The 27,124-nt window shown below is 36.9% G+C and overlaps 1 protein-coding gene across 4 annotated transcripts in view; it reads right to left on the reverse strand.

The window, feature by feature from the left end:
• Window positions 1-19,685: 19,685 nt before the first annotated feature.
• The window catches only part of ptprub (protein tyrosine phosphatase receptor type Ub), a 212,781-nt gene continuing 205,342 nt past the window's right edge, over window positions 19,686-27,124 (reverse strand). For all 4 annotated transcript variants that reach the window (XM_055042255.1, XM_055042254.1, XM_055042253.1 and 1 more), the window contains 2 exons: window positions 23,342-23,477; window positions 19,686-23,232 (listed from right to left, as the gene is read on the reverse strand). In XM_055042255.1, the coding sequence (XP_054898230.1) occupies window positions 23,170-23,232; window positions 23,342-23,477 (199 nt within the window). In that variant the 3' untranslated portion in view covers window positions 19,686-23,169. The remainder of the gene's footprint in view (window positions 23,233-23,341; window positions 23,478-27,124) is intronic.

Below are 27,124 nucleotides of genomic sequence, written 5' to 3' on the forward strand. Positions count from 1 at the left end.
GAAGCCAATCATTTCTGGAACACAAAAAAAAAATTGTTTTGACATGAGTGAGTTGAGACGTAATTAAAAATGTTATTTTTTTATAAATTAAAATCTTTGCTTATAATGCAGCTCTGACAGGCTTATCAACAACTTTGACCTTGGAAAAATGATATTATTTTGTTTAATCTGTTAAGCAAGCCTTAGAAAGTCTTGTGTTTTTGTTCTGAGAGAAGATAAAACAAGAAAATTCATCTGAACATGTTTGATCATATTCTGTTCAAAGCTACTAAAACCATACAGGGTCAGCCTCGTTTAGAACCTTGGGGAAATGCCTTGGTTGCTCCGGTCTGTTTCTTTTTTTGTCTATATTTACTAGACATGAGAGTTTCCTCAGGAATACATCTTAGTAGACTTTAAAGAGGTTTCAAGAACTGACAATATAGTAAATATGGGTTTTTTAAACCCAACTCTCCTTTCGTCTCAGTTGCTTGTTCCCCAAATCCTCTTCATGGATAGAAAAAGGCTGACATTTATTCAAAGGAATGTAAAAAAAGAAATGCTATAAAAATTTACCTCTTTATATATTTTTAACACTTTAGTGGGTGAGTCTAAATCAGCTACTTGTCATCTGGAAAGTAAATGTTTGTTTCTTACTTACGGCTAAATGGAAATAACTCAATAACCTCAAACGTTAGCATTTCCTGCAAAAGTGCAGTGTGAATGAAGGTGCATTTGAAATCAACTGCAGAGGACATGAAGAAATGTAAGAAATAATTAATAATAAGGTAAAATACTGCAAAATGCAAAAAGAGAAACAGAAAACTTTCAGTTAGTGGGGAAACTCACCCAAAGACTATTAGAAACATGTGCAGAACACTTGATGATTTAAACTATACTTTCATTAGAAGCAAAAATTTGCTAAAAAGTGAAAAACAACTGACATACTCACGATAGCCTCTAGATTAGGACAACAATATAATACATGTATTGTGAAAAAAAATTATGTAAAAGATTAAATTAGCAAAAAAATTAAAACATTCTAAAATAATAAGTAAAGCAAGAGTTGCACAGTGAAAATGTCTAAAAATTAATTGTTACGACTATAACATTTTTACTATAAGTTTAAAAGAAAAAGAGCAGAATATTTGGTAAACTATTTTGAGATTCAACCACTATAGGCACTAGCTCCCTGGTGACCCTGCAAGAACAATAGATTTTGACAGTGGATGGGAGGATATTGCATTTTTCAACAAATGCAGAGTCAAAAACCCACCATGGCATCCTATATAAATCTTCAGTCAGGTTATTTTTCACCATGATAAGAAACCAGTGCACTACTGCATTAACTTTCTACATAGAAATCCAATGTTTTATTTGAAAAGCATGTATATTTTATCATTTCTAAAGGCTTCATGTCTCCATTAGAGCTTAGTGAAAGAGCTACTATAGTTGATGTATTTGACTTCTTTAAAGTGAAGTCAAATGCAGACACATCCTATTTTTGTGAATAGTTTGAGGATATGTAATGAAGTAAAGCTTGCTGTTTATAAATTTTAATTTATGTTGGAAGAAAGTTACAATAAGCCCTTGTGTAATTATTTATACGTCGTCCTTGTGTATTTGACCCTCTATTTTTTATAGTCTAAAAAATCTGGCTGAGAACAGCTGCTTTCTTGTCCTCTGTTGCTTTTTATATAAAACACAAAGGTTAAGCAGACTTTAAGGCATTTTAAGCGTTTTGCATTAAAGATGAACCAACAAATTGTCCATTTGCTGGAATCCGAGTTTGATTCATTATTGATTATATTATTAAGCATCAGTTTGCAGGGATTTTTTTGCAGTTCTAAAACCTTTTATATCTAGTTGATTTTCATGGATTAGAAGAATTGGATATTTTTGCAATTTTAGGCTGTTTTTATTAATTATTTTTTTAATTTTTCAATTAAAATGCTTTAATGTTAGACAATGTATTTTCGCCCTATTCAGAAAGTTGCACAAAAGTTCTGTGCTGTTAGTTGTGTTTCTAAAAGGAAAATTTGCACAAATATTTATCAGAAGTCAGAATTTACCAGAATCAGAAATAAGCATCTCTTGTTTGTACTGACATACTCTTGATGGTTGAACAGAAATATAATCTCTCAATGACCATGTTATTTATGCTGTAAGTTTTTTCTAACATTTGTTTTCCAGATCCTTATTGTGGTTGGTGCATGTATAAATGCAGGAAAGCTATCCAGACAGCAGTCCAGAGATAAATCCCACTCATTTCCTGTGTTGACAGTCTCAGCCAGCTTCCTTGACTCGGTAAAATTAACGGCCTAGAACGTTATTTTCCCAGCCAATATGCTGCCATCAATCACTCCGTGTGCCTTCATCACTTTAAAAAATTATTTGTCACTGTTTTCCACAAAGGCAAAACCACAAATTTAGTCACAAGGAAAGAAAATAATGATGAAATGCTTGAGCATAAACCATGAAAGCCTGGAATGCCTGTCCATACATGATGCAAAATGTAGTGCATACTAATCATTAATACTTTGATGCTTTTAGTCCTTTGGAGCTCAAGCTGAATGCGGTTCAAAAACAGACTCTCAGGTGACAACCTGCTGTGCAGTAATGGCTCACATTTAGAGGTTTCCTCTAATCAACTCACTGACAAGACATGTGAAATGTCTGCAGCTCTGAGAGCTCTGACTGGCAGTCCTGAACTGATTAAGTACTTTTATAGAGAGCTGTTCATCGTCATCTGTTACATAAAGTGTCAAAGCCAAATTATTAATAGTTTGGAAAAACAGAATCTTGGCAAAGGATTCAAGAGCTGTTCATCTTTCCCACAAAGATGAAAGCAGAATATATTTTCACTTAGACGTTTTTCAAAGGAGAACAAAACAAAAAAATAAGCTTTGCGTGTTAAATTGTAGCACATTTAATTTTTAGGAAGGTGGCATTCAGTTTATGAGACGATAGGTTCATCGGAATGAAACAAAAATAAATTTTAGCAGTCTTTTTGAAGAAAATAAGTCCTTCATTTAGTTTTTATACATACAGAGATATAGCCGTAATGTCACATGCAACACCAGATTATCTGCTCTGACATATATTCACTCATATTAGTTTAAACTGGAGGTCAAACTGACAAGTTTTCCTACTTTTTAATTCATCTGACTTTTAACTCTCTGACCTCCTTGAGACTTGAGACTCTTGTAGTACATCATAATTTCAATCCCATAGGATTGCTTAATTCTTTAGTGTGTAAACCTAAAGGAAAACATGAGAGCATGGTTAACATTAAACATTTTGGATTTCACACCCTTGATCCCAAGATAAAATCACCTTTCAACCCATGCATTTACTGTAAAACAGTAAATGCTTGTCATGGGACTCAATATTACCTGTGCAGGTTAATCATCAAGCACAGCTGCCCTGGGGCAGTCGACAGAACCGAGGCTGCCATGCACCGGCACCACCTTAAACCACATGCTAACTTTAGCCCCACTGGCTGAAGTTTTCTCATAGTGTTTCCAAATCAATTGTGTCCAGTTTGTAACTATTATTTTCCACCAATTACCCAAAATGTTTGAAACACAAACTAAAAGTAATGGAGACAAGTTCAATGCTTTTGTAAAAAAAAAAAAAAAGCGTTATCAGCCAGCCAAGTCACTACAATAAGGAAATTTACCATCACTTTTAATATTTATGAATAAGAGTCTCAGATATATACAACAGGGCATCAAACTTATATGTTTAGGCCAAATATGATTAGCTTGCAGTGATTATCAAAGTGAGGCAGACCTCACTTTGATAAGAAGCTTTATAGCCTTTAAATACTTGTCATATCTCTTGTAATTAGAGGTAACGATAGCCCATTAAGTAATGTGTGTTTATTATAGAACAAAGCCACACACAGATCCCAAGGCTCATGTAGCCTGATAGGCTGAGAAGAGGGCATATAACTACAGGCTGTTACTACTCCTCTGTGAAGTACAGCGTTTTATTGCACAGCGAGAAATTGCAAGTGCCAGGGAACAGAAGTGAGTGACATCAAGGAGGATGGTATGGTTAGGGAGCATGTAAAGCGCATCCTCATTTCCCTTCCAGGCCGATGCTCTGCCACTCCCTGATCACAGAGCAGCAGAGGTTGATGGGACCTCGGACGGGCTGTGGGGGAATGAGGGAGTAGGGGTGTGTGTGATTTGAGGGCATCGAGAAGCGGAACTGACAGAGACGGATTCACTGTGGCCCAAGCATGGAATTGCTTTTCCCTTCCTCTGGAACCGAGCTGGAGGTGGCTGCAGCTGCAAACAATCTCTAAGTAGCAGCTCTCAACAAAGCCTGGAGAGTCTGAGCCACGAGAGCCCAGAGGCAGGTGAGAAAAACACGGAACGGCTGAGAGCGAATGAAAACAGGTGATGGAGAATGTCTGAATATCAGCCTGGCTGATCAGAAAGTGTTGGGTCAACAGAAAATAGTACTCGTGACATATTGTATGTCCTATATTAGGTGAAGTTTTGCACATGTGGAGCATGCATAATGCATGTTTTACACTCTATGTCATCTAATTCTTGGTAGTGTGAGCACCACAGAAGGTTTGAGGGTGTGCTGTGTCAAGTTGCACCTCTAATTAGGCTGGTGTTGAAGAACCACAGGACCGAAAAATAAAAAGACAAGGTAGTGCTTCATTTTCTGTTTGCGATGCAGATGAGGGTGTCTATTCAAATTTACACCTTAACTTGAGAACTTCATTTTAGGAAGTGAAATCAGACCACCCACTGGTTTTCATTGGAGCAAAACTATTTCTATATTTTACACAAAGTGGAGTTTTTTTATATCTCAGAAACAAATTAAATGCAATTTCACTACAAAGAGAGTTACAAAAATCAGACATTTCAATGAACAGCATCTTTAGAAGGAATCTGTAATAATAAAAAAATAAATAAAAATAAAAATCTAAATCCAGAGTAACAAATAGCTTTTCTTAATGAACCAAAATATCAGAGTTAACATTTGTTCTCAGGAGATCACATGAGAGTTCCTGTTGTTTCAGCCCTAATGGTGCATATCTGCAAGGACATGAGGCATTGCAGCAATGAAAACTTTATTACACAGCTTGCACTTTATATTCCACATTCGTTTTTCTCATACGTTCCATAATACTTACTCATTCTGCTTATGTCTCAGTCATTTACAAAGTCAAAATAGAAGAGAGAAACACCGGGAAGGACAGCAGTAGTAATCTGGATTCTTTGTAAGCCCAGCATTTTTTGTAACAATCTATTTACTCATTTATTGTCAGCCGTTTGCCTCTCACATGTAAAACAGAATGATCACGTTTTCTGCTAACATTATTCAAGAGAAAGAGCTGATAGAAATTTATAAATTATATGAAATAAATGTGAATTATGTTAATTGGGCCTCATTTAAATTCAAAACACACGTTTCAGAATTTTATTGGTAACGCAAATACTTAAATTTTGTATAATTTCACTCTCACTTCAGAGTTATGCATGAATATTTATTTTTTCATCACATAAGATCTTGAATAAAAACACATTGACGTTTGTGTTTGTAATAAATCGTGAAAAAGTTCAGGAAAGTATGATTATTTTGCAAAACACTGTGGATTATGCTCATACCAAGTCCAGACCACAAGGGGGAATGTGAGAATCAGAGCTGATGAAACGATGAACTCCTTGAAACCCGATTTAAATCAACACTTCAGATCAGACGAGGTGTACTTTACAGCATGTACCTAGACTTCTCAAAAGAACCACCTGTGTGACACCGGAAACAGTCGAGTGAAATCTTATATATGCTCCAGTTTGGGAGGAAATGGTTAAATCAGTACACTGAGTTATGGGCAGTCTGAGCTGAGCTATTGAGTATGTCAGAGATGTTTTTCCTGTCAGCCAAAAGGAGTTTTTCCACAGTGGAACTGTGAGCAGGCGTTCATGTGTGGAAAAGACAGCATGCATTATGCTGCGTCTGAGTCCCGGTTTCAAATAAGAATGGTTACTTTTCTGTATACTGAACTCATTTTCTCACAGTGTAAAAACACCAAAATAAGCCTCATTGGTGAACAGCAGTCTCATAGAGAGGCAAGCACTGAGGATAAATGTGTAATAATCAAAGGTCTGTTCACAACATTTCATGAGGTGTTGAGGCAGCACAGCTTTATTGCTAAAGATAGTTTCATACATGTCACTTTTAAACACATTTAAATGTGAATCGCTTCTTATTTGTTTGGTAGATTCATCTCTATTCAGTTCATTTAATTCATTTGTCTCCATTCAGAGAAAACAGGTCATCAAGGATCCATAATGAGGCCAGCTTTACACAATATATACCTTCATGGGTAAAATCTATTCGGACAGTAGACTTTAGGAAAATATGTGATATGCAATATTGTTGGTTATATAGGTAAAAATTCAACAATATTAGTCATTCTGCTTTGGTTTTCTTGCAGTGCAGCCTAAATAAATGGTATTTAAATAATTAGCTAGTACTCAATGAAGTCCAAGCAGTTCCCTAAAATGTTGATACTGAAAACATTTATATGGCAAAAGATGTTCAATTACTACAATATTTTATTTCATGTGAAAATATTACTTGTGTTGTTAAATCCTCCTGACCTATCAAGAATCTTACAGTCACTGTGAATGAAAGAGTTGCTGCTTCCATTTCCTGGGGCACCATCTCTTCAGGATGGTGTTTGTATTTAATGTCTTTAAGTCTCCCATAGTAGCACTAAAATCTCCATGAAATGCCTCCTCTGTGTTCCTGAAATTGCAATTGACAGATCTGTTATCTGATACAACCTGAAGGTTGGCCAAACAAGCTGTTCAGTCTTCCAAGGTTTGGACTGCCATCACAACATCTTCCACTTTCAATCAAGTTTCCAATCCTTTCAGATTTCCAGAAAGCTTTAGATTTGTCAGAAACAGCATATAGTCCACGCAAAGTTGGTCAGAGCAAGTTATTTTGAAACACGTTGCATAGAAGGAAGGGTGCTCTGGCGCCAATTAAATCTGCCCCACTATATCACATAAGCCCTGTTTTACATAGTGAATCTTCAACACACAGTACAAAGTACTTAATTTACTGCTGACAGGTTCACCTTTTTCTAACTCAGCTGGTTCTTTTTTAGAACATGTCTCTCTCAGCTTCTTCTTTGTTTATTAACTCAAACCAGAGTCATGGATTGGAGTTGAAAACATTTGTCCTCTAGTCAATCACAGGCCATTAGATAGTCGTTAGACCAATTTAATTTGTGACTTTGCAACCCTAAATACAATGTGCTTGTGCTTAATTTGTCACTATTCGTTAAGTGCAGTACAGTATATTCAAAATAGGTGGGAAGGAACCAAAAATATATTTAAAAAAAACACTGTAGGGACAGTGAAGCTGTTAGTTTGTGATCATATGTAGAAATGCTCAGCTGTTTGCAGCATATCATAATGTCTCATGTCACACAAGTATTATCTGATTTTGGCTTTCAAATGTTGGTTTCCTTGTATTTACTACTAGTACAGTAAATTTCACGTCAATTATACTTGTAAATGCTGTTTAGATCTCTTGACAATGTAGTCATACATTAATAAACAAAACAATTGAAGGATTTATTACAAATGAAAGCTTTTGTAGGATTCTATGATAAACTGATATTTACGTAGTGACTGATCATCTAGGTGTAGGAGGAATGCAAAAACAAAAATTATGTACATACTGCTTTAGTTTTTCACTAGCCTAATAAAGACCAGCCCTGTATTACACACTTCGCTTCGTACAGAGAGTTGGGGCTCTCAACTATGAGAAAAGATTGCTTCCTGGAGGCGTGGACTGTGTTTGAGGCTTTAAATTTTGACCAATTGCTAACATTTGCCCATGACGTTTGTTATGCCCCAGTTCGATGCTAAAAAGCTTTCCGAAAATTGCTTGCGCTGTAAATAATGACCCGAATGATGCGACTGTCAATGTTAATTCAATATTTGGAAGTGTGACCAAACACGGACTGAATGGCTCCTTCCACTTCTTCTGCTGCCTTTGCTAAAACTACAGGTGGACTACAATTATAAAACAGCTCAGAAAATCTGTGACATTGTTCACAATGTCTAGTTCTGTTCACTGATTGGCCCGGTAGAAAACTGACCGAAGACAATCCAAGTCCAGGAGAGAAAGCCCAGACTCTGCTGGAAGCGAGAATTGTTGGCTTGTTTTTCACAGAAGATAATTAAATGTGATGCAAACCCTAAACATCAGTGTTTTTTTTTTTATTTCCATATTTTCTTCAGGAACTATAACAATTTACAGTTCTTGACATGTGGAAAGAGTCGCTTGACACACTTTAGTAACTATAGTTTGTGACTGGGCTGCAATTTTGACTGACTGCATTGTTTGGATTGTTTTATAACTAGTATGGCAATACAATGTATGTGAATAACTTTTGATTCTGGAGATTAAACTGAACTGACTAAAAACGTCTGAATTTTTTGTGTGCTTTGAGATCAAATTTGCTATAAATAAAAGACCTAATTGAAAACGGAATTAAATTTCACAGTAATGACTTCTTCTTTGCTGAGTTTCCATTCACAACATTTTGGTACAGGGGGGCTCATTTCACTATTAAATAATCCCACTAATTTACCAGTTTCAGTCAGTCTAAACAAGATCTTTTGTTCTGGGGCTGATGCATTCATTTGCACCAAAACACATTCAACTTTAGGACATAGAGACCCTGTGTCCCTTCTGAATGGTATTTTTGTTTATTCAAATTTTAATAAAATAATTTGTTTCAAATACGAAAAGCAGAAGAAAAACTACCATTTGGGAGGAACAAAAAGAGGTTTGGGTTACAAAGGATTATCTATACAGCAAAACATTGCATTTGGCCTATTATGATAATTACAGCCAGTTTCTTGTTCCTTTTGAGACATGTGTCAAACTCAATGCGATATGCATCACGGTCCAGTGTTTTTCTGTTTTTCTACTCATTCCAGCAGATTAACATCAAACACAGAGGTAGGAGTGCCAGGGAGCATCAGCCTTTAAACGACAATGTTTAGGCACAGAGGCTCGGTGCCGTTATTATTCTCACCTAGATGAGCCTGACTTTGCTTTTCTGTTTCTCAATAAGCAAAGAAGCAGCTATTTAATCAATGTGACATCTCAAACATGTATCCAGTGCCAGTATATATATAATTAACAACAGTTCTGGAACTAAATTAGCAATCCACAATATCTCCCAAGTTTATTGCAATGCTGTGACAGTTGCAGAAACGGCTGGTTTGTAGTACGTCATGTAAAAGTGGCCTGCACCAGGAATTCTACTTTCTTTGCTCTTTGATTGACAAAGAAACATCTAATACAAGTCTCCACAGCACATGTCGCGACCCCGTCACCCTTTGCGAACGGTGCGGCAGACAGCTGATGAGACAGCAGGCAAAAAAACTCTGCTCTGCGAACACCGGAGCAGCTGTCAGAGAAACCGCACTTCCACCTCGTCGTTGCCTGACACAGAGCAGGTAAGAGAATAAAACAAGAGAAGGTGCTGTGCTAAGGAGAGAGAAAGAAAGAAAGCAAAAACAGAAGACACATGCAGATGGAAGGAGAAAAAGTAGGAGGAAAAATTTGGAAAAATTGCAAGTGCAAGGTGAAAATTTTGAGAAATAAAGAAAACAATGAGATGGACAAAAGCTGGAAAAATAGTGCTTTGAATAATTCTGTGATCTTGCTTTCTGGTAGACGTCTCCAAAGACTTGTTTTTCTAGTAGTGGAGGTATTCTTCAGATGCAGATAGACCCGAGCAATGAAATATTAAAGAGTTCATGTCTGCATGCTGGTAGGGCGGAGGGCTCGGCCTACATGACACGACAGCATAATCCCCTATACTCTCTGGTTCAGGCACAGTATTAAATGAAAAAGCCAAGGAGAGAGATAAAGAGGAATCGTTCTCTCCGCCATCTAATTAGGTTTGAAGGTTGTGAAAGAGCAGAGCATGACACTGACGGTTGCTCTCTCTGGGAAAGAGACAAGACTCTTAAATCTCCGGACCAATTTGTAGCAAAGTCAGTCAGTCTCACTGTCTGAATGATCTGTGGGGGCATCAGAGGGTAGCTGTGGCAGAACACAACCATCCTCCCATTTGTTAAATAAGGAGTTAATGCATCATGGTCCTGTAGAACTGTTCAGAGCAAAGTTTTGAATTCAGCAAATAGTGCGTAGCTGCTGCCATGTGTTTTGTTGCGTCTGTTGTAGTATTTTGGTTTCTAGACATTTATTTTTCTTTCCTAGTAATCATTGTGCCTTGAGTCTTTAAGGTTCTGTTTTTAGTAAAATCACAACATTGTTGTTGCGATCCAGCCACGCATTTACTCATATCCAGTGATCGGAGACTTTGATACAGGAACCTTTTAAAACCAAGTCTCAGAGTGAAAGTTTTTGGAAACACCGCCCACAGAAGTGTGAAGTATGCCACAAGTGTGAAGTCGGAAATGCAAAAAAAAACGCAACTGCAGGGTTTGTTACACACATGCAAAGGCAGATAAAATTGCACTACATGTATTACTTATCCTGTTCAGTCAGCACATCTTCTGATAAGGGATATTTGTGTGTTACCAGAGTATTTGGGTCATCTGAGACAGGTTACTGTTTTCTAAATGAGGTGGGAGCTTGTGAGACAGAAGCTAGCTAAAAATCTATGCTCATTTCATCAAAATGCAAAACTCACAGCGTCATAGAGTGGCCTGGTGTGACAACTACACTGGATTCGAAGTATCTTGGAGGTCTTACCTAAACAGTATTGAACTTTTCCCCAATCATCATCTAAAAATATAGAAAAATTCCATCTGTGATTGTAGCAACATGAAGTTCTTCTAAATGCTGTATAATTATCTTTAGTCTGCCTCTGAGTAACATAACTCCTGTGTATTTGGAGAAATGGCACACAATTTCCCAGTGTGCCAATCCATAGGGCCTAAGTATTTCTGTCCAGACCTCACCATGTAATTTTCTACACTTGATGATCATATATCCTTCATGAGACGATTGTTCAATCTCATATTGGTCTATGATAATTTCACAGAACTTTGCTCTTAAAAAGTTGTGCAAACCTTTTAAGTATCAATCCCAACAGAAGTGAGCCCAGAAATCAACAGGTGACCAGAATTTACTTCTTTACAAGTAAATTACTTGTTTTCACATCAAACTGATGTTTTCATGTCAGCTTTCCAAAATCCAATTAGATTTCTGAGTTTTTGGTAACATAATCAAAAATATGACCTATTCTTCAGTGAACATACAGAACGTTGGGGTTTTTTCAGGATCTATAAAGGATTTGAAACTGAAATCAAAGGAAACCCAAGCAAATTAATTTTTGATCCCCCCCCTGGTTTAGAGCAAGGATATCAGTGAGTGAGTCAGAAGCTGCAGTAGACTTACAAGTGAAAGCCAGCAGTTTCAGTGAGTTTGTTGAAAAGCAACTGAGCACAACATACCACCGGATCATATCATTAAAATGGAAAATACATTTTCTACATAAATGAAAATTATAGTCCAGTGCAACTGATATGTTTTACCTTTTCTTGGCACATTTTGGACTGATGCAACTCACACTCCAAAACTACTTATGCTCCAGAAAATTGTTGTTTTAATTATCAGTAAAGTAATTTACAACAGATTCTGCTTAATGGAGGTAAGAGTGACATCACCTCTTCTTCAAACATAAATGACCAACAACTACTCATGACAGACTTGAAAGAAACATAGTGAATTGTGTCTTTATTCCAGCTTTTACACATTAATTCTGCATAAATTAATTTAAGGGTTTTGCTTTGTGTATTTTTCCTGAGAATTTATTATGTTAACATTTTTAGTGTCTTCTATCATGCTATCAGTCATTGTGCTATTTGTGAATGCAGAAAAGTGTCAGTCAAAAAAGACATGCTTGATACAAGAAGAGCAAACATTTGATGTTTTCCTGCGACTTGCATTTTGCATCTGTGCCAAGCTGGGTGTGCCATGGGAATTCTGGTTTTGTGTACACTTCAAGACAGTCAAGAGCTATAAATGTTTTCATGCAACCAGAGGTTGGATAATCATACTGAGTAGCTGTACATTTTGAAATGTCTGTTGAATAAATCTGTAGACAACATGTCATAACAATTTTATGTTTACAACTTTATTCAATAAAGGACTTTAAGTGGAAGAAGTTGTCTTTATCTATGTCACCGAAGGATCAGGGATTCTATAGTAATATAATTTGCACCAATTTTTTTCTCTATATATCTGCTTTATGAGTTGCTGGTCACTTTTAAACTATTTCCGTCTTCTGTCACCAAAACCAAATTCAGATTTCAGCAGAATCCAAAACAATTTTCAGAATTACATAAAAATTGGATGATTTAAGTCTAAATGTACTTACAATGTGTTATTTAATTATGAGATGATCCAGGCAGGTGATCATTGTAGGAACACATTACTGCATGATGTTTGAGAATTACAAGAATGTTCACACTTCGGTTTGCAAATTACAAGAATGTTCACACTTCGGTTCCCTCTGGACAAAGATCTTTGTGATTTGGCCCCCAAATGTAAAGCTACCTTTGGTGATTTGAACTTAGAAGTTGGAAATTTAAAGTTCAGATGAAAATTAAAATATGAGCTCAACAATAAACCAAAGACCAAGAGTTGAAATATTGATCAGGTTTCATAATAATTAGAATATGTGTTAAACGCACATCAAAGATAAAATTCACTAAAACTGAGATTTGTGCAGTTCGCTATAAAACACATGATATTTCCAGAGCTGCTTCTGCCACTTACATTTGGTTTGACACTGATTAGCCCAAACATTTTTTTTCACCAACTAAAAGTTCTGGTATTAACTACAAAAGACAAATGTTTCATTTTGTTGAGCTGTTGAGAAGCAGAAACCCACTATGTCTGTGGTTGAAATGAGAAGACAAAGAAGAAGATGATTCATTTTGCAATCACTGTAGTTGAAGAGCATCACTTTAGATAATGGAAGGCTGCACACAAAGAGCTCAAATTACACAGAAAGTACAGGAAACAGACTAAAAAACATATCATGCATTTATTTGGAATAAAATTACAAAAACTGAAGCTTTACAGTCACTTGATTCAACAGCAACCCAATTTCTTGGTTCCAAACTTTTTGCATTCTTCTGTTCCAAAGAAAACATAGCGAAAATATCTAGATTTCCAAAAAATGTATGTGTATGCACATTTTTTATTTGAGTCTGTCCCTTTATTGTCCCCATGTGTATTGTACATCAAACGCTGCCCTCAATAAAACAAACAAGACTGATTGCGGCTCTTTTCGAGCGTATGTCTGTTCTCTGCGAGTTCAGGCGCTGCGACGAAACGAGGACACTGAATGACACTGCACAGGTGTTCAAGAATGTCTGAAAAGGGGGGGCTGTGCTGCAGCTCATACTTTTGTTGAGGATGCAAACAACAGTTTTTGGGGCAGATTGAGGACTGGTTGTGAGGACACAGATGTTCCAGGGATGGTAGGAGTTAGCTTGATGCAGAAGAGGGATGAGAGAACCTGAGGAAGATGGAAATGTTCTCCTTGAGGCTGACTATCAGCGATGGAAGGGTTCTTACAGCTGCATCCACAGCGAATGCTGGATGAGAGGTGAAACAAGTGAGAAGCGATGATAAAGTATGGAAAAGGAAACTGAAGATAGAAAAGAGCAAGACTTCAAGATTTCAACACTTTTAAACAGTCCTCAGTTTTATACAAGCATTTATTTACTGTTTTCTGACTCAAGAGCTTTCTAAACAACTCCACAAGTTTGTTTTCATTAATAACAGGTTTGTCTGCAGATGTCATTTTTACATGAAAAATATGTTTGATTTTCTTGGCAATAAAGAAAATATTACCTTTTCTAATTAGATTCATAAATCAAAAAAAAAAAAACTTGTTTTTTGTTTGTCATGGATCCCAATGAAATGTGATTGATTTTGGTCGCTGCCTGTGGCCCCATTTTTCTGCTCCAAATAAACCGAAGGATAAATCCAGTTGCTAAGCCAGTCCCTCAAAGGGCTGACCTTTTGAGAAGCTCATTTCTCATATTTATGGCAGTTCCAAGAAGCTTTATTGCCACAACCTAGAAATTGTTCATGTTGACACAGAATCATTTACAAGCGTCTCCTCGGAAACCCTCGAGGCTCAACATCGCTTTATGTGTACTAACAAGAGGAGATTATCCTTGGAGCACAAAGACTTGAGGCTATGCTTCACCTGAGTCGGGATTGCTACCATAAAAAGAGTTGATGAAATACTATTTTCTGCATAAACATTTCTATTTTACTAGTCAAACTCCCCATTTCTTTATCCCTTCACAATTTTCTTTTTTGCATTACATACAGCTCAAAACAAGCTAAAAGTGGTTTTCGCCTTTGACTCTAACTAGTTTCACCATCCCTGCTTAAGAAGATGATCCTCAGAGTATGGTACTGCCACCCTAATGATTCACAGTGGGGACTCGGTGGTCAAGTATTTGTTTTTTCACACATGTGGACAATAACATTAAAGTAACAATGAAATCAGCTTAATGTGGAAAATATGTTTTATGCATTTCTTTGAAACATCTCTTTTCTGTACACCCTTGTCCCTGGTGGGGTCAGGAGGGGTGCTGGTGCCTACTTACAGTGAATGTTTTTGGTGAAAAGCGGGGTCTTTCTGGACAATCTGTCAACACAGAGACAGACAGGACAAACAACCATCTGACACCTCGGGAGAATTTAGAGAGAACAATTGTTAAGGGATCTGAACATTTTATCCAGGCACTGTATGCGTTATTAAGAGCAAAACGTGTGTGTCCTGAAGAGGAAAGGGCCGAATGAGTCGCTGGAGGAGTTCTGGTTATCTGTCTCAGGCCCCATGTTTGCCTCAGTGATCGCAGCTCGAACCATCAGGAAGTGCACTTTCTCTCCTTGTTAACGTGAGCCACGACTTTCATTGAACTGGAAGCACACCGCAGAGATAAGGGCTCCGATCAGGCTGGCTGTGGTGGTGGAACCAGTGAGAAAACATGGTGGACGGAGCCATCTGGACAGCTTTTCTCCGGCCTCGCTCTGCTGAGCACAAAGCTGGGGCCACCTGTCTCATCGGCTGCACAATCCAGCTGAAGCCTAGTATCACAAGGATTGCAAGACAAGATAATATGGGTGTGCATGTGTTTCCTATCCTTGAGTGAGAAAGAGAGAGAAGGAAAGAAAAAGAGAGAGAGAAAGAGAGGGGAGAAAATGAACAGAAGAGAAGAGTTTCCTAAAAGCCTGAAGCATTACTTTTTTTATGTCAGACGATATGCATATTATCTTTCAGCTTATTGACTGTGGCTTGGACAAGGTCACAGTGAAAAGCTTCGGGGACAATATTCTCCCAGAGTAAATAGGACTTTATCTGTTTTCATTGGCAAAACATTTGGCATAAAAGAAGGAACATTGAGAAAGCGCAAGTAATTCCAAATCATTGTACTAACGCAATGAGTATTGGATGAGAATATTACATCTTTCATATTTTATTTGTATTTCAATGTAAATTACAATGGACAAAATCACACTTTCTTTGCAATCAGAGGTGTATTCAGTGAAAGTACGAAGGAGAGGAAAAAATTAGTGATCAGATAGAAAGCAATCGTGCCTTGTATCTGTAAATAATAGATTTGTATTACTGTCTTCTAAAATCACAAGGTAAGCTTTTTAAATAAAGGCAACAGTTTACTTGATAACATTTAAAAGACGAATATGAACATTATATAACAGACATACAAAAGTTGAGAAGCTTTTTTTTGTCTGATAAATACTAGTTTAATCAAGACAGACTAAATAAAATAGTATTTGTGTTCCTATGCTTATGCGTTTGGAAGACACTTTTTCCAAAGTGACTCACAAATGAGGAAATAGTTTTAATTAATATCAAATCTGATTTTGAGCTGCCTCTAGTCATGTTCTGTCTGAGATCTTATGGGTCAAAGTGTAAAAAGAGAATAAGTCTACAACGAGCTCTGAAGAGCAGGATCTTTATGAGTTTTTGAAACAAAGACATGGGAGCCCTTGTTCTGTTAACTCTCAGCTTTTCTGCTGTTCAGAAACAATAAAAAAAATACAGATATTAAAAAAAGCATTCTAAAGCATTTTTACTGGCATACAGTGTGACAGTGGGCACACGCCAAGTGGGCCAATATGTGAGTATTTCCAGTAAATTTCAATCAGCTAGTTAACATTGATATGCCACAAACATTTCCTTAAAGATCTCAGTCAGTCAGTCAGGTGGTCAGAAAGTGGCTGGAAATCTCAGTTTTGTTCAATATCAAAATTGGTGCAAAATCAGTTACTTTTCAGCCAATCACATTGAAAAGGTTTTGTAGGAAACTTGCCTACAAAACTCTTGCCTGTCCTTAATAAGCAATCACACTTAAATGGGTGTACTCATGAACTGTCAAGCAGTATATGATCTGAATAGAAAGAAGGGATTTGCGCTTAAATCAATGGTAAAGGGTGTGCCAGGAGTAGGTCTAGACGATCAGTCCAAGCATTATGGGAGCATTACATATTACAACATAAAAGATCAATCGTGAAACACAAATGACCAGAGATTACTTGCTGATTAATACAATGAATTTATCATATTGTGTGGATACAAAAACTGTAATAATCACTCAAGACATTTTTATCTTGGCTCCCAAACAACTTCACTATGTTTATATTAAACATATAATATAGACATCTGATGTTTATATAATATGATTATATAAAGGGTCATAAAGGGTGTTGGATCCTATCTGGTTGATCCACCTTTTGAAATGGTGGATCAACCTCGTTGGGTGACACTTTGGTTACCCAACGATGTCAATGTCAGATCCTTCTGTCGCCACTTTATTGTGCTGTTAGATAGCAGGTCTTGGCGGTTTGTGTTGATCCGTTTGTATATTAAGGGAAATCAAAAGAGTTTAAGTATTTTCTACCACTATGTGACATGAACAACTAAGAATACTTGCAATTCTGTTGTCACAATATTGTTGTTATAATATGAGGTTGGAATATGACTTTATAGTGCATAGTTTCAACATATAACATCGCAAACAGTATTAAGTTAAAAACCTCTGCCTTTGAACTTACAATTTCAAAGATTTGTTTTATTGTTCTCATGTCAATAGCAATATTTTAAAAGCATTTACTAAATAAAAATTGCTTTTAAAAAAATAACCACAGGTATTTACAAAAAAAAGGGTAAAAATAAGATTTTTTTTTTGTCAGTTATGCCTAGTGGTCATTATGTTTCATCACATTTCCTTAAAATAAGCAATCACACCAACTCTGGCTGGCACTGCACTGTCAGAATAAAATGATATGAAGCCAATCTGCTAATTTATCAAAATGTGTAAATATAAATGGAATATTCAGGATGCTTTCTGCAGGTGAAAAAAAAAAAAAGTTTACAAATGTTAAATGAGCCTGAAAGAAAAAAAAAGTTTTGAAAAGTATCTTCTGCATCTCTAAAGACATTCATGCTTCCTTTTATTGATATGAAAAACAAAAACCTACTTTAAGTAGCCTCTCCCCCCCAGTAAGTGTTTGTTTCTGAAGGCTAATCAATCCCTAGCCAATCAAGGAGTAAACCCAAATGGACCACTTTGTCTTTAAACCTAACAGCCAGGGGTCTCGCCCTCTAATTAATCTGACATGTCCCTCAGCTAAGTACTGGATCAGTTTGTGGGTCTGCTGCATTATGCAGCGTAGCCGTGGGTGGCAGAGGAAGTCGGTGGGCTGGAGTCACATTACTCTGCAAAGTCTCAGAGATGAAATGAAATTAATAGAAGAGGAGTTGAGGGCAGGGAGGGGGAGCATTATGATGAAATAGGAGAAAAGGGAAGTAATAAGGTAAAGCGAAAAAGACGGAAGCTGAGATCAAATGGTCCCAGGTCTTTGATTTCAATTGTAGATGCTTGCCACTGTAATCACATTGTGGTGTCCTTCGAACTGTGTGAAAAGTTTTAAAATGTGTTGACAAGATTTCTGCACATAGGTCGTCCATAACTTAGTGTGATCCTGATCAAAAGGTAAAACAAAAGACATAAACGCTATAATATATATCTTACTCAAGCAGTGTGTGGCAACTGCCTGACAACATGAAAAATGCAAAAAGAAAAGAAAATCTCACAATTTAATATATTGGACTATAATCAAAAGAAATTCAAGGCCATTGAGGAAAAAGGCAATAAATGTTGTCAGTCTCGAATGGGTTATGAGGTCAATAGTAAGATTTTTGGGACTCCAACAAACCACAATGAGAGTCATTATCTGGAAATGGAGAAAATATGAAAAATGGTGGCCGACCTTTCAAAGTTACTCCAAGAGCACATTGATGACTCACCCAAGAGATCACAAAAGAATCCAGAACAACATCTAAAGCAATCCAGGCTTTAATTTCTTTAGTTAAGGTCAGTGTTCCTGGTGTCATAATAAGACAGAGACTGAGCAACAAATTACACAATATTATGTATCATCTGTGGTTGAGTTTGAAGACGAAAACCACTTCTGACCATAGAAAACACCAAGACAGCGATCACATTTGACAAAAACCATCCTGATGATCTCCAATACTTTTAGGACAATATGTGGGGCAATCGTGGTAGGAGTTTGTCCTGCATACTGGTGGTTCCAGTCCCCTCTATGTCTGACTCACTCTTTGCGTCCTTGGCCAAAATACTTCACCACCTTTCCTGCTGGTGGTCAGAGGGTCCGGTGGCACAGATGCATAGCAGCCTCTCTTCTGTCAGCCGACCCCAAGGCAGCTGCAGTGACTGTAGCGTGCGCTCGCGTGTGTGTGTATGCGTGTGGGTGTGTGTGCGTGTGGGTGTGTGAGTGTGGGTGTTGTGTGTGTGCGTTTGTGCAAGTGTGAATGACTGAATGTCGTGTAAAGCACCTTAATTAGTCATCTGGACTTGATAAAGTGCTTTACAAGTACAGGCCATTCTTATAACTGACGATGAAACAAGAAGCAGTTTGAAACACCTAAAATATAACTAACACTTTAATAAAAATTATTCCAACAGTCAAACATGGAAGTGGTAGCGTGATGGTATGTGTCTCTTTCATTGCATTACGATCTGAGTGACCTAACATGATTTACGAAACATGAAGAAGAATGCCTGGCCGTCATCGCTTAAACTCAAGCATCCTTCGATGTTTGAAGTACTGAAATTATCCAAAGAACATCAGAAAGTTCACCTCTGAATGGCTAACAAGAAATTTAAAAAATTGTTTTTGGCCAAGTAAAACTACACACCTAAGTTCAATTTAGATCACAAATCACTCATGAAGAAAACTCTTATAAAAGCCATATAAAAGACACACTGCTATTTTGCAAACACTTGATATGTAGACAGTCCGGATATCTAATTACCGTCAATAAATCACTACATCATTGAAAACTATATTTTTATTTATGTCTCTTTCTATATTTGTCTCACATTAAAATGTATTTGAAACAGACAAAAATCTGACTGGGGGAATATGCTTTTTAGAAAGCATTATTCATTGAAGTTAGGTTCCATACAACTAAGTTTAGAATTGCCATTGTGATTGAAGGAAGGAGGAATATCCTAAACTGAACAAAAACTGCAGCTAAGTCTTGTCCGTCTATCAGCTCTCCTGTTCTGTTGACAAATCAGTCATAAAAACCAGAATAAGTTTATTTTGTAAGCTGTGTACATTTTAAACAGATCAACTGACAGCCAAGTATCTTTTTCCCCCCTTTGCTCTTTTATTGTTGATCATTATCCATCACAGGAAACTCTTTTATGACTCTGATATACATCTGTTCCCCCACTATTGTTCCCCTTAAATAAACCAATTTTCTCCACAAATACAATGGTCAAAAACACAGTAGTCATGTATGCTTCTTACAGATAAAAACATGGGAATTCAGTGATGCCGTGCTGGCAGTCGCAGCCATAACCAGAGAGCTTAGGAATGGTTTAAGTACAATACACACACACGCACACACACGGTGGGTAAAATAACTCATATGCAGAGCAACATAAGCTGAAATCAATAAAATGAAATGCAAAGCAGAATAATTCATACGTGCTTTGATGAGTGCAGCGATCAACACTCAAAGTTTGATGTCTAACAACATGAAAAAAAATGATCACAAAGTCATTTACAGCACATTCAGCTTTATGGCTATGCAGTGGTTACTTACTGAACGTCTTTACGTAGAGCAGACATATAACATATTATTCATATAGTATTCACAGAACAATATACATCTGTATGTACACATTCCTTCCACTTTCAAGGAAAAAAGTGTCCAGGCACTTTCTCCAGCAAACCTGGAGCCAGATCATTGACCATTGCTCTTTAGCTTCCCATCAAAACTCAAGCTGCTTTAAATGTGTGTGTGTGAACAATTCCTCCTCACACAGTCCATTGCTTGAAATGAAGTGGACTGGGAGCTGCAAACTATCAAGAGTTTGCCTGTAGCTGCCATTTTTCAGCTTCAGTGGGCATCTGACTGTCTCCATGTTTATCAAGGTAAGTCCTGAAGCCTTCACCGCCCACCTGCAGACCTCTTCAGCAGGAGCCTCAGGATAGATGGTTGAGCATAACGTGTTTAAAGTGGTGATAATAGAAAGTACTATATATTCAGAGGTTGTTGAAAAAAAGGTAAATAATTTATTAGGCATGGGTTGGTTTGAAATTGACGATGATTAGCCTGAGAAAATATGCCTTTGTAGCTTACGATGAAGTTAAAAATGTATAATTGTTTTTCTTGGGCTTGTAGCTAAACCATGACAGACATGGTCATTATAGCTCCACCTGTATATGCATAGTAATATTTTGATTAATTTATTTTGGTGTATAGACATAAAGAACACAAGTGTCCTGGTAGGTACTGGTCCTTCAAATCAACCTCAAATTTTAAATCAGCTTAAAAATGATGTGTTACAAAGTTATTTAAAACGGTGCAGGGCTTTAAATTTCTTCAACCTATCATTTTAATTTCTTTTTTTGTCTGTCAAGTACGAATACCTGGTCCCTCGTATGGGGTGTTTTGTTCCAGCCATGCATAAATTCAAACTAGGATTTTTAGGATTTTTTATCATGAGTATTAATAGATGCTTTCTGGCAAGACAGAGTGATAAGTAATTGATTAAGGTAGTAGCTGCAACAAGTAAATGTAACAAGATCTTGCTACATTATCTCTTCGAATCGAACCTGATGTTTATTTCTACACTGAACAGAGATTTTTTCAAAACTAGATTTTAGTCATATAAATCATCTTTTCTCATTTTTAAAATGCTTCATTGTTGCTTCATCATTTGTTCATCATGTGGTTTTTTTATTCTTTGGCATTTTAACCAGGCTCTATTCGGAAACCATAGGTTCAGTTAAAACTCGAAATAACGCTGAGTAAATTGCTAAAAATGAAGCTATGACCTGGTGAATTAAAAACAAATGGCATCCTAATAAGATGTAAAATCTACAGCACTTAAGAATTATCTGATGTCTGTCCTTTAGAAATTGAAACATCAAATTAATTCTGTACTTATTAAAACCTGAAAAGGGATTAAAGCAAATGACATATTTATCCTGACATTTTAAGGCTGTGTAGAAACTTTTTCTTCTTGTTTTTCATATGAAATAAAACAACAACCTGTGTGATAAATTAAACAGGAAACCAGCCCATGACTAGAATAAATCAGATTTTTTTCTCTCTCTAATTCTGAATTTCCTAACATTGGCTCAGCTCATTAGGTGCCTCCCATATTTCAACCTGTACCAGGCACAAACAGATCCAGTAGTCAGCAACACCGACCTGTAGGAAAGATTTTTTTAAAATCTGGCAGGTGGTAATCATACATCAGCTGCTCAGGCCAGATATTATTATTCCTGCTCTATACTATACAATATTCTTACCAAAAATAGGATGTGAATCTGCTAGTAGGCTCAGTAACAAGTACTGGTGCAGGATGTGTGTGTTTTCTCTCTGCACAATCTTAATGCACCTTTTTTATTATACAGGACATATTCAATTTACACCACTAATGACAACTCATTTCAATGCAAAAAATTCTCAAAATCCCACTTCTGAAATGCTCCAATTGAAACTGATTTAGTTCGTTTTGATAGTTTACAGACTAACCAAATGCTTCAGACAACAAAATAGTGAAATCTGTTAACACTGCACTGGTAAGACACATCACCACAGTATTAATGAGAACATCAGTTTTCACATCAGCAGTATGGCAGCTGAGCACAGTTTCCCACTGATCCTTCTTCTTTTAAAATACAAACAATCACTTTGACGATGCAGTTCGTACTGTATGCTTACTGACATACATCAGGATGTAGCAGAAGAAACGAAGCAAAAGGATTCAAGTCAGTCAGTGGGATTGGCACTGTGAGAGTAATGAGACATGAATCTCGTTGTGTCACCAGAACTCCTGCTGCGCTGCCTGGAGATGCCCGGCTACAGCAACATGGTAACCCAGCACGCACGTAATGGCAAAACACATCACACTGCAATACTATACAGTTACTGTCTCAATACTGCTGAATTCTGACTCTCAGTTCCAGTTCTGAATAAGGTTTCCTCCAGCAGGATAATATTTTTTTAATTGATCTGTAGATTTGAACAAAACAATTTTTTAACCATTATACAATAAGGCAGTTCATGGTATTGTACATAAGTCATGCCACAATCACAATGGATTGTTGTTGCAGAGTGAAAAAAATAATTTACCCAAGTTTGGGTAACTCAGCTGCAGCTTTGGAATAACCATCCAGTTTCCTTCCTGTTTAGATGAAATGATGAAGCATAGCCACGGCGAGCCTTCCTTAGCGTAGGGTCTGGATGTTGTTTTAGCACAAGAGGTTCAGTTCAAGAGGCAAAGTGGACCAGTGAAACAAAAAAAAATATCAAAAGAGATAAACATCACCAACAAGGAGGAAATAACAACTTTACATTAAAGGTTAAATGTTTGAACCTTTCTTTTTTTTTTTTTTTTTTTTTTTTTTAGCTTTCCTTCTCGGTTAGTTCAAAGCCGAGTCTACAGGTCCAAACTTTAAAGAAGAGGGGAGGTCACAGGTTGGCCCCAAAGCACATCCTCAGCGCAGTGGGAAACTGCTGGCGCTGTCGTAAACATTTAGCTGCTATCTGTCTTCAAAGCAGTCCAAGTACTCCAGGACAAGGTCATAGCAGAATCGATACTGGTCCTGAAGAAAAACACAGCCAAAGATAAAAACTCAACATTTTCCCCTCTACTTTTTATAAAAAACAAATTCACAGATTTTATTTTATTTTTTTGATTTTTGTATTTCTTACCAGGGACTCCACCATGTTGGGTTTGCAGTTGCGTAGAGTTTTGACAGAATAAAAGACGTCCACCATGTTCTGGTACTGGATCATCTCCAGGAGGATGTTGCAGGCACAGAAGGTCCCACTACGACCACCACCATTGCTATGGGAAGAAATAAAACTGGTTTTAATGATAGCAACATTTCCTACAATTAGTGGTACCTCTTTAAAAAAACTAAATTACCATAAAAACTCTGAGTGGTGATGGTACTTTGAAAAACTGTCTTTGATTGCCCATCATACAAAACATTTTAGTCAAGAGCAGAAGGAACTCAAAGTAAACCAAAAACAAGCAGTTCTTTGGATACTCGTCAAGCAGTTACCAGCCATCTATCAGCTTACCCTAACTGAATAGTTAACTGCAATATCATCTATTGTGTCTGTCTAACTTGTGAACAGTTGTCAGATTTCCTGTTTCTGTATGTTAAAATGACAGAAGAGCTGGTCAGAATAAACAGGACAACAAAAATATTAACACAAGGCTTGATGCCCGAAGCAGTTTAATGAGGATCTATTTGGTTCAAAGTGTCAACATGGAGTGAAAATGAGGATGAGATGAAATGAGAATCAATAAAGGTCTAGAGAAAGCTGTGTTGTGTGCAGAACTTCAAATAATATTTGAATGCTATTTAAAACAGTTCTGAAAATGCTCTTTGCTTGCAAAAATTATGATAAAATTATGATAATCTTGACTTTTTTGAGCTTGTCCAGTGGTTTGTGTAGTAGGGTGTGATAGCATTGTTTTAATCTTCTGGTTCCCCTACAGTATAGAAGATGGATGAATGGGGATTTTAAATTATATATATAAGGTACATGTATATATAGACCTCAATGTTATGTCTAAACTATTGTTACAACATCATGTGTTGGTGGGCATGTGGAGTGATGTTTGCTTTTCTTATCACTCATGATTTTTATATCATTAAAACCCCAGTTGTTTGGGAAAATCATTGTCATAAAACAACAAAGTCAAATCTGCAAACTGGATACATACTAATTTGACATTGGTTTTGCTCTGCATCACAATATTTTGTGCTACATTTTACATTCTCTTGCACTTTTTTCAACACCTTTTTCTGCTGGTCCACATAAAGAGGCCAATTTAGCAGTTCCCAGAACACATTTACAACTCACTGCTTCCCCCCAAAGGTCCAAAATGTTGGGCCAGACTCTCTTTTCCTCTGGTTTATGGCAAGCCCTCCGATTTCATCTGCATTCTTTCTGAATCTAACTTCAATAGGTATAGCAGTGGTGTAACTGATAGCACAAAAGAAAGCATCATTATGGCTAACATTTTTACTAAATTCCCACAGGGGTTGAATACAAAGCTCAAATGTCCCAGTTTTGTGCACATACACATCTGCTCCCTGTTTGACCCATTATATACTTGTGTGCTGCAATCATAATCATGACAACCAAAGCACAACCATGGCTGCAGACACAATCACAGTGACAGGCCGTGTCATCCCACCGACAGTCATAATCACAGCTACAGTATGAATTAGTCTGTGTGAGACATGGATGAATCAACTCCGTGAGTTTCGTATCTAAATGCAGAGATTCACAGTTGTTGTCTGAGCGTACACAGCTTAAGGCAAATGCTGAGGCCACAGACAGGATCATTTAAAGACATGCACAGCATGCAGGACTGCGTCAATCCTGTGTGAATCAAAGGGAAACGAAAAAGGCCTGCAAGGTTAGAGAGATGTGAGGGACTGCTAAACATGACGGAAGAAAACACAAAGCTTTCGGAAATAATAAACTCTCTTCTCTGATCCACTCATTCAAATCTTCCTGGTAAAAGAATAACGTTCTTAAAATACTAGAAATTGTCCTAGTACTTCTCTGAATTAGGAGAAAGGACAAGTTGGATTTAGTTCAGCCTATTTTGGCCTCCAATATATCATATCAGTAAGTAGTAGCTGGATCACCATGAAATTTAGCTTAGATCAGTCCTGATGGTCCCTGAAGGATTTTTCCCTGGAGGTTTCCTTCAGATTCAATATTAAGGTGGCATTTGCAGTGTTCCGATGAATTGGTGTGAGATTTTTTTAAGCTTTCAATTTTCCTCTAAGGATAAATATTTGATCTGATCAATAAAACTAATTAACCTGCATGCTGCAGCATTGAGTATTTAGAATTTTAAGTGTTAGTCTTTCAGCAATTTCTAAAACTGGTGTCATTGTCAGTGTCTATTTAAATCCCTGTTCACATTATGTCACATTAAAACTCCAAACTTCAATGTATCACATTTGAATTTTATGAGTTTGATCAACACAAAATAAGTTTAATTTATTTGTGGAGTGGAAAGAAAAAAATGAAAGATGTTGAGGGCATTTGTATTCATCCGCCAATACTTTGTTGAATCACCATTAAAGCTGTAAGTCTTCTGGGTCTGTCTTTTAAAAAAATACATCTACAGAATAAAATTCTACCTTAAATAGTTCAAACTCCGTAAGACTAGATGCTGACCATCTTTGAATATCAATTTTCATCTCTTTCTGCAAACTCTCGATTGGATTTAGGCTGTAGACACTAAATGGGCTACATGCTAATGCATGAATATATTTCGCCCAATCCAGGAATCTCAAACTGTCGTCTCCAGGGGCCAGCATCCTGAAATGTTTAAATGTGCATATCCTTAAACACGAACAGGTAAATAGATAATTTATTAGCATATCATTGTAGTATGGAATTAGATTTGGGTCATGATCAGACGTGTGATAACATTGTCTTTCACTGCTGTAATAAAAGTCGATCTTATTCCATCCTACACAAATCTTAAAGCAGAGTTTAAGTGTTGGGCTATTTCCCTGCAGGAGAATACATTCGAACTTCACGTGAAGCTGGAATTAAACAGACCAGCTTCACAACTAAGCTGCCCACTGAACCACGGTCTCGCACAAAGTTTGTGCAGCTACTTAAATGTTTTCTTCCAGAGTTGCTCTGTATTCCTCCCAATTCGTCACTGTTTTAATCCAAAAGGTTAAGTTTAGGTCTCACCTGAGCCAGACATAGTGTTTCCCATGTTTGTTTTTCTAACAAACCTCTGAAGCATTACAGATTATCTGCATTTATGCAAAAATGAAAGAACACAAGTAGGTTATTTCTAGAGGCTCTTGGTTCAGTAGATTTCATTTCAGCAGTGGTGCAAAAAACAAATAGGAAACACTCAGTATTAAAATATTATTTGTGGAAAAAAAGTAAAATATTGTTTCATTCTCACATTCTTCCAGCACGTGAAACACTGAATTTTGTGGTATTACTGTGAAAAGATTCAAAGGTTAACAGATTAGGCGCTGAGAAGGCAATGCAGGCCTGCATTTTATGGTCTCTTAATTAGCTGTAAGTACCACATGTGCCACCTTATTGTACATAACAAATAGATTTCTGTCCCCCCAGTAAATAAGGTTTTTAAATGTTTAACTCAGTTCTGGGAGACAACAATGGAGTTTCTCGAAGCTACATCTGTGTAATCTGATTTGGATGTTTTTTTTTTGAGCTTTTGTTTATAACACTTCATAAAACAACATGAACTTGATACAGTACTTCATGCATTAACTAGAAATACGTCCTCTTTCCAAAGCATAAAAATAGCAGTATGAGAAACACTACAAGAAGCCATAAATTGAGAAACAACAGCACCGAGTGGCATGTCTGGTGAAATACTGTCCTGGTCATCAGAAATGAAAGGCAATATCTATAAAGTACTGGAGGACAATCCACTTCCTCTCTCCTGGGACAGACACA

The sequence above is a fragment of the Poeciliopsis prolifica genome, unplaced genomic scaffold (genome assembly GCF_027474105.1).
Source record: "Poeciliopsis prolifica strain line A6 unplaced genomic scaffold, Auburn_PproV2 SCAFFOLD017, whole genome shotgun sequence".
Lineage (NCBI taxonomy): Eukaryota > Metazoa > Chordata > Actinopteri > Cyprinodontiformes > Poeciliidae > Poeciliopsis > Poeciliopsis prolifica.